Source organism: Monoraphidium neglectum, assembly GCF_000611645.1.
Source record: "Monoraphidium neglectum strain SAG 48.87 unplaced genomic scaffold scaffold02718, whole genome shotgun sequence".
NCBI lineage: Eukaryota > Viridiplantae > Chlorophyta > Chlorophyceae > Sphaeropleales > Selenastraceae > Monoraphidium > Monoraphidium neglectum.
The window spans coordinates 1-8,301 of record NW_014010910.1 but is presented as its reverse complement, the minus strand read 5'-3'; the positions used below and the strand labels follow the sequence as shown (position 1 = coordinate 8,301).

Sequence of the window (8,301 nt, the reverse complement as noted above, 5' to 3'; positions counted from 1 at the left end):
GGCGTGTAGAGTTGTGACGGGTGCAGCGTTTTGAGGGCATGGGAGGGGGGGTTGAGAGGGGAGGGGTATGAGGGGATGGGTTGGCGGGGATTATAGCGGAAGGGGAGGGCCTGGCGGATGAGCTCAGTGGGTAGAGGGCAGGCTAAGATACACGATGATGCGGGACCGCCACAGCAAGAAAAGGGGTTGGGGCCCGCTTTGCAGGCCCTGCGTTCCCCCCGCTGTTGTCAAAGGCCGCGCTTGAGCGGGCGGCACCCCGCGGCAGGCCGCCAAAGAACCACTGCCTGGGGAGCGAAAGTTCGAAGCTTGCAGCGCTCTGCACTCCCAAGCAGGCCCTCACGTGCCGGACAGCAAAGGTTTGCTCGCCGGGTTCTTGGCACGCACCCGCACGTCGTCAGTCACGTTGAGGTGCTTGAACTCGGCGGCATTGTACTCCCCGGGCAGCTGCTGCTGCTGCTGCTGCTGCTGCTGCTGCTGCTGCTGCTGCTGCCCCAAGGCACCGCCCCCGCCCCCGTCGCCGCCGCCGCCGCCCTCGCCCGAAGCACGGCCTTGCCGCGCCGCTGCTCTGCCCCCGTCATAGCCGCCGCCGCCGCCGCCGCTGCCGCCCCTGCCGTAGGGCCCCGCGTCGTGCTCCTCATGATCTGGGGAGTCAGCTTCCAGCTGGGAAGCTGCAGACTGCTCGAACGCGTCCCGGTCTTCGGGCGGGTCTCCAGGGCTGGCAGAGCCGCTGGGGCCGGCATGGGCATCCTGAGGGGGCGGGAGGCCCGCGCTGCTTATTGATTTGAAAGCAGTCAAGGGAGCAGAGCGCCAGGGCGGTGAGAAGCAACGCCTGTGTTTGACCCGGCGCCTGTGTTCGACCCGAACGTGAGTGGCCAGGCGGGGCGCACCTCGTCGTCCTCGTCGCCTGGCATCCTGCGGCCGCCGCCGGCGGGCCGGGGGCCGCCCTGGCGGATCAGCGGCCCCTCCAGCTGTATATAGGGCGGGTGGGGGTGGCGCTTTGCCAGATGTAAACATGAAGGGCGATCACGCTCTGGAATGCCATGGCTGGCTGCATCTGCGGTGGGCGGCGGTGGCAGCCATGGTGCCCAAGACCGAAGCAGCGCGCGCTTCTGCTACGCACCAGCTCCTCGCTGTAGTCAAATTCCATGAGGTCCGGATCGTCCCTTAGGGTTATTTTACCGTTTTGGTAAACCCTGGAGCCCTACCAGTCGCTGAGCGGAGCCGGGTCAGCCCTACGAGATCACTGATTGGGGAGCTATGAGGTCAAGATGAGGCGTGAGAGATATCCTGAATGACTCAAAAGCTACATATGATGGTCAACCTGTCCCCCGCGGCGATAGATCGATTACGACGCGGGTTATGATTGACCGGCTCTGAAATCTCTGCAATTGTGTTCTTGATCAACCATACTGCATTGCGCACGTGCATAACAGTCTTCCCTGCCTCGCTGTTCTGGGGGTGACTTCGTTCTCACTTGATGCTCCGACCACTGCTCGCGCAGTTGGCAGCACAGTGCACGACCGCAATCAGGCTCAACCGCGCGGCAACCTCGGGGGTTGGTCGCTCTCTGCGCGCTTGGCAGCCTAACCGGTGCGTATAGCAGCCTGCATGCCGCCTCTGTGCGTGCCACACGCCGCGCCTCGAATAGGGATGCGCATGCGGCCGCACGACGCCCCATTCAGCATGCAATGCAGCTGCAGTGTGTGTGCCAATCCTTTTACACGTCAGCAAACCCGCGCACGCCGCTGCCACGCGCGCCCGCGCCCGCGCATTTCCCACCTGTGAAGGCCGGTGCTGGGCGCATCGCTCCTCGGCGGCGCGGCCAGCCAGGGTGCCCTAAGGCCTTTCGCGGCCATGGGGCAGGGGCCTAGCGTCATTGACCAGGTGCGGCTGCCCCGCCGTGCCACGGGCTGGAAACACAAAGCTGCCTCGTTTAGTAAAAATTCCTTTCCCAACTCTCCCACCCTGGAGGGTTCCAGGGGGCAGGCACTGTGCTGGCGCGTGGATGTATGGACAGCACTTGCTGCGAGACATCCTCTAATTCTTCTTAAACCACACAAAAATCATGCTGCCAGGCCACGTTCAAGGAGATGGGGCTGCTGTCATGGGCCATCATCGACCTGGCCATAAACTGGGGCGGCTGGGCCGTCTCAGCCGCACTGCAGGTGGGCGGGGAGGAGGGCAGCACGCGGCGACGGGGCCGGAGCTGTGGCCGCCGGGCGGCCGGGCGGCCGCGCACGCACGCCTCGTCGTGTACAACGTCTAGCGGCGGTGATTCTTGGGGCCAGCACATTCAGCGGTCAAGAAGCCGGCACAACCAGGAGCAGATCTGGCATCAAACATGCCCTGTGGTTGTGCACCGCTGAGGGGCCGAATGATACAAACCCAGCCATGGATAACGATTCGCCACATCCCCACTTTGTGATTCACCCCCTCGGTCGCAGACCGACAAGTTCTACGACATGCTTGGGACTGGCAGCTTCCTCACGCTGGCGTTGGGGTCGATGGCGGCAGCCAAGGTCTCTCACGCTCGCAAGGTGGGCGCTTGGGCGGCCGCCCTGCAGCTAGAGCTTCTCACGGCACTCCCATGCAGCAAATCTGGGATTGAATGCAGAGCGCGCACCCTCGTGCCGCCACATGCAGCACGTGGCATATGCATCCTGATGATGCGTGCTTCAGGTCGGGAGGCCCCGATGGATATTTGTTCAGCCTGCCCGGAATTTTTGCTGCAGCCGCTGACCCCTGTGGCCCCCACCCCTCCGCAGTACCTGGTGTCTGCCATGGTGGCACTCTGGGCGGTGCGACTGGGCGCGTTCCTGGTGGCGCGCGTGTGGAAGGTGGGCCACGACAGCCGCTTCGATGAGGCCAAGAAGCAGCCCTTCAAATTCTGGATCTTCTGGACCATGCAGGTGCGGCCGGCCACCACGGGGTTCAGTGTAGGGGTTGAAATAACTCACTTGGCAAGGGCCGGGCCTCGGCCGCTGCCCGTCACTGTGTGGGGTTGTCGGCGGGCTCGGGGGGTCAGAATTCAGGTTGGATTTTGGAGGGAGCCTACGGGCTGGGTCAAAGGGGGTGGGGGCGAAGTTCTGTGGTGGGCGGGCGGGGTACGTCCATTGGAACTTCGGCTGCAAGAGGGTTGTTTATACAGCCCCACAGCCGCCAACTTCCTTGTCCAGCCTGACTCTTACCAACCCTGTATGCACACACAAGTCCCCCCCCTGGATGAGTGCGCGGGCGGGCGTCCACGACCCAACACCCACTTGCCCACATTTGTGTGCGTCGATAACCCCCCAACCCCTGCCTCCCAGGCCGCGTGGGTCTTCATCACGCTCAGCCCCCTGCTGCTGCTCAACACCGCCAGCGCCGGGGGCCCCGCGCGCATCGTCTGGAGCGACGGCGTGGGGGTGGCCCTCTACGCGATAGGCCTCATCATCGAGGCCACAGCAGACGCCCAGAAGTTTGCCTTCAAGATGGACCCCGCCAACAAGGGGCGCTTTATCGACACCGGCCTCTGGAGCTACTCCAGGTCTGTCGGGGCTCGAATTCGAATTACGGCGGGAACAGCGGGACAGCGGGCGCACAGGGTTGCGCACAGACCGCGGCCGCACGCATCGCGTCTTGCCTCAACCGGCGAACGCTGGCGCTCGCGCCGGCCTGCAGCGCGCCGCTTGGTTGTGCCGGCTCATGTGACGCTTCCTGCGCGTGGTGGTGCGCGCATGACCGCCACACCACACCTTTTACGGGGTGCAGCATCACAGGCCCCGCCCCTTCGCCCATGGCGCTTTACCGCTGCTCCTCAACCTGCGATGCTCCCCTCCCGAAATGCCTGTCACTTTGCCCTCAATTCACGTCCCCTCCTGCCGCTGCCGCCCAGATTCCCCAACTACTTTGGGGAGATGACGCTCTGGTGGGGCATCTTCATCACATGCACATCGGGCCTGAGCGGCGCCCAGTTTGTCAGCGTGGCCAGCCCCCTCTTTGTCATGGCGCTGCTCTTCTTTGTCAGCGGCATTCCCCTGCAGGTGCGCGGGCGCCACCCTTTTGTACAGCTTACGACGGAGGCCGGATGCATGGGGCAGGGCGTGCGTCAGAGACCTGCGACCTGTGTGCAGAGGAGTGGATGTCCTCGGCTAGGTTCAGGGGGGCAGGGATGCAGCCTCCTGCCGGGCTTGATGCCCTGTTGCTGGGCCCGCTCCCTGATGCCCCTCCCTTTCGAGGCCGCTGGCCCCCGACGCACCAAAAGGGCCCCAATGTTGCCGGCACACACACCTCACACCCCTCCGCCCCCCTCCCGCTCCAGCCAACCTCTCCCCCCCCCAACCGGCGCTCCTTGGTGCGTCCCCGCAGGACGCCCAGGCCAAGCGGCGCTGGGGGGACATCCCCGAGTACCAGGAGTACCGAAAGCGCACCAACCTGCTGGTCCCAGTCCCTAAGAGCTTATTCTGCGGCGCGTCCTGCGGCCCCAAGTCGCAGTGACGGCGGGGACGGCGGCCCCGCGCATTGCGGAGGGCAATGGCCGTGCAACAACGAAGGGCGGCAGCCAGCACAGCACGCCTGTGAAGGGGAACGCGTGCACTGGCATTCCAGGAGGAGTTCCTCGTCCAGCGCTTTGAAAGCCTGTCATTCGTTTCGTGCAGGGGTGTTATGACACGATCTGGCGCATGAGCGCCTGTGCATGACCCTCAGCTTCACTTTTAACTTGATGACTGCTTCAGGGGTTGACTGTGCCGTTGCTTGCGGTGCTGATGTCAGATGTGCCTGCCCACCTCCCTCCTCCGTGCAGAAGGTTTCTTGCCATGACGGGGCGCGTGTTGGGCAGCATAATGTGCAAAACACATACAAGAAGCCTTTGGACAACTTACCAGCGTCACATCCCGATTGATAACCCGGAGAACTCAAGCGGAGATCATGAGTGATATGGGCGTGCCGTTTGGAATGGAAAAGGCGACTGCAGGCGAGGAGTCGCCACATGATCCAAAAGTGAACATGGAGGAGGCTCACAAAGCACAGGAGGCAAGCTCGGGGCGTTGGGTGACCTTTGCAGCGGTTTGGCGCCACGTGCGGGCTTGTATGTACAGTATTATACTGGTTTTGGGCGCCTGCGGGACGGTGCATGCCGTTTCCGGCCCGTAAGCCGTGTCGGGTTTGCTACGTCACGTCAGCAACCCACCGTGCTCGCTTCCTCCGGTGGCAAATACCTGCCCAGGCTGCCAAGGACGCTCACGCGTATGCAACCACGTCTGAAGTCGACCCGCCGATCGAGTTGGTGGGCTGCCGGCGCATCTTTGGGTGGTGGGATGTGCAACATCGATAGAGCGCCCAGTCTGCCAGGTCATAGGCCGCCCTGTGGCACTGGGGCCCAAGACGCAGCCCCTCCAAACGCCAAACATAGTGTGCGCCCTCGCCAGCTCTGCTGCTTGGCATGTCCTTACACAAGACGTGACACCTGTGCCTCGCATCCCCCCCCACTGCCGTGTTGCTCGCTCCAGCAGGCTAGCAGCCACCACCGGCACCCACCAAAGTAAACCAGCTCTGTCTTCCGGCCGGGCCACACCCTTGGCGGCACACGGGGGCGGGGTGTGCCGCTGGTTTGGCCGCCGCACCTGAAGCCCCGCCCTCTCAAGTGGTTGCACAGCTGCTGGCATCTTTGCGGCCTTTGAGCGGGCCACCCTGCAGCACCGCTGCGCTTGTTGTGTGGCAACATCAAAAGATTGTGCAATGCGGGTGGCCGGACAGGTCCTCATGCGCGCGTGGCACGCTTCTGCACGGGACGTCGACTCTCACTCGGGCAGCAGACAGGCGTGGTGCTTGCGCTGGTTGTGGCTGCTCATGTGCAAGGGGGTGCGTCATGCCTGCTTCCTTCCTCGGCCGCTAAGTCATCAGGCCGGCTATGTGGTGATGTCTTGAGCATGTGTTGCACGTGCGCGGCATTTACGACACTACGCGTGACTAATGGTGATGATGGTGGGTTTTAGGATTGCTGCGTGTGCCGCCATGCCCGAAGGATGCTCCGACGCCCCCAGAAACAGATATTCCATATCATGAGTAATTCGTTGTCGCAGCCAGTCCCTGCACACCTGCTGTGAATGGCGGGACAGACGAACGGGCTGGTAGCAGCGCCGCGCGAGCTTGCCGCCCGCCTCAAGTGCATGCCAGTTCAACGCACCACTATATACCCCTTGCCCTCTGCTGCGTTTGGTAAATGAGCGGCCACAGCGACTCTGATGTAGCCCTTTCGCCTCCTCTTGTCCTTCAGCCCATCTGACAAAAGTACAGTCATAATGCAATACGCTGGGAGACACTGCCCCAGTCCCGGCCTCTTGTACTCCAATTTTGATTCCTCAGCAAAAAATTTCTGGTAGGCTTGCAAGCAAAGTCGATGGCACTTGTGGTTGCAGTCGCACACAGAGTGCAGCAACAGCAAAGCACGCATACCGGCACCAGGGCACTTGGCAGAAGTGGAAGGGATCCATGTGCTGGACAGTCCCACATGGCGCAAAATGAGTTCTCGCCTATGACGTGACATGCACGTTGTGAGCTGGACAGACTGTTCACACGCACAACCAGCAGCTGGTCGCGGTTTGAGCGCACAGCTGAGGGTGTCCGGCCAACACGAGTGACAGTCCAGGATGCTGTTCTAGCTTAGACTCTATATGTCGCCATCTAAGGCTTGTAGCTGCTGGTGGGGACGGGTTCTATGTTCACACACACCTGAGCTACGCGCTTTGCTGTAGCGCCAAAGTATACGACCAGTTATGGACGAGTTATGATTGTTATGGTGCCTCAGGCCCACGTGGCTCCCGGACCACACGGCGGTCAGCGCAGACGGGCTCGCTGCACTGCTGCACAGCCGTTTTCAGAGGCACAGCAGCGGCGGCGGGGCGGTCACGTCACACGGGCCCCTGGTCACACAGGGCGCCTCAGAGTGGCGAGCATGGCGGCGGCGATCGCGCTGCCTTTGTTGCTGCTGGCTTCGTCCATGTGTTGGGCGGCAGACGCGGCACGCGCCCCGCCTCTGGTGAGCACCGCGCTGTCGCAATTGGATGCAGCAACTGCACTTGCCAGCTCCAACTGATCCAGCGCATGATCGCAGGCACGTGTGCGACCTTGTACGATTCATGCTAGCTTGTGCTGTCCCGCCCCCAAACGGCACACCCACGCTCTTACGCATGCACACAGGCGCACCGCCGGCCCCAGCAACCGGCGCGACGGTTGCTAACCGACCCGCCGGCTGGAAACACCAGCGAGCCGGCATCATTGCCAGCGCCCGCGTCCGCTGCCGCGGCTGCCGCGGCGGAGGCAGCCTTTGCAGCGCTCATGAGCGGCGGCGGCGCCGGCATCGGCGGCGGCGGCGGCAGCGCCGGCGCCGGTGGTTCCGGTGGGGCGCCCGTCACCCCCGGATCGCTCCTCGACTCATCCGTGACCCAGCTCTCCGGCCGCAACTCCACCCTCGTCTACTCCTCCTCCATCGCCGCCGCCGCCGCCAACGCGACCGGCGACGCGCCGCCCGCGGGCGCGCCGCCGCCGCCGCCGCGCGTCGACCCGCCCCTCTTTGCGTACCCGCCCGTCGGCGACCTGCCCACGGTCTACTTCACGGCCAGCATGAAGGACCTCGACTCCCCGGACGAGTTCACGGCCGCCATGCAGGCTGCGTACATTCAGGCGGTGTCCGCATTCCTGGGGGCCTCCCCCTTGGGCGGCCCCGTGGCCGCGGCGTCGGTGCTGGCAGTGCAGGCCGCGGCGGACGGCGTGTGGGTGGTCACGAAGGTTGAGATGCTGCAGGACCCGGACAAGAGCCTGAGGGGCCTGCTGCTGACGACGCTGAGGGTGCGTGCGACACCGCGCGCGTGCGCCGCACGCGAAGGCCCCCGCAGCGCGGCCGCGGGCACGCCCGCGTGGGCCGATCGGCCGCACGCACGCAGGTTTTGGCGTTGGGCGCGGCCAACGGCCGTGGTAGCAGGGAACCGGCTCGTCTACCGATTACAATCAACAGACTCACAGTCACGATGTGTCGGCCGGGGGGCCTGGCAGCTCCACGCCGCCACCGCAACAGGCCTGTGCGCGTCTCACTGAGACCGCGTGCCCCCAAAACCGCTTTCCCCTGAAATTGCTCGTCTCACAAAACGACCCGCTCTCAAAATCGCCCGTCCCAGCACTACGTGCCCCCCCCAACCGCCTCCCCGGCCCCACAAAACCACGCTCCCCTCAAAACAACCCCCCCTGGCCCCCCATCTGCGGTCCTCCCGACACAGCCCGCCGCCCGCCACCCCCTCTCCAAACAATCCGTGATCCCCCCACAAC

At 64.1% G+C, this 8,301-nt stretch overlaps 3 protein-coding genes across 3 annotated transcripts; 2 read left to right on the top strand and 1 right to left on the bottom strand.

Annotated features, from left to right (window-relative positions):
* Nucleotides 1-336: 336 nt before the first annotated feature.
* Nucleotides 337-1,147, bottom strand: MNEG_11387 (hypothetical protein; the record flags this gene model as incomplete). Its single annotated transcript, XM_014040143.1, has 3 exons — nt 337-747; nt 888-968; nt 1,121-1,147. The coding sequence occupies 3 exons, from the start codon at nt 1,145-1,147 to the stop codon at nt 337-339; spliced, it is 519 nt and encodes a 172-aa protein (XP_013895597.1).
* Nucleotides 1,148-1,854: 707 nt separating this feature from the next.
* MNEG_11386 (hypothetical protein) lies at nt 1,855-4,476 on the top strand (the record flags this gene model as incomplete). Its single annotated transcript, XM_014040142.1, has 7 exons — nt 1,855-1,884; nt 2,076-2,165; nt 2,445-2,537; nt 2,766-2,909; nt 3,309-3,526; nt 3,875-4,022; nt 4,348-4,476. 7 exons carry the CDS (start codon nt 1,855-1,857, stop codon nt 4,474-4,476), a joined length of 852 nt encoding a protein of 283 aa, XP_013895596.1.
* Nucleotides 4,477-7,317: 2,841 nt separating this feature from the next.
* Nucleotides 7,318-8,073, top strand: MNEG_11385 (hypothetical protein; the record flags this gene model as incomplete). The annotated part of the gene is made up of 2 exons (XM_014040141.1): nt 7,318-7,827; nt 8,032-8,073. 2 exons carry the CDS (start codon nt 7,318-7,320, stop codon nt 8,071-8,073), a joined length of 552 nt encoding a protein of 183 aa, XP_013895595.1.
* Between the last annotated feature and the right edge of the window lie 228 nt (nt 8,074-8,301).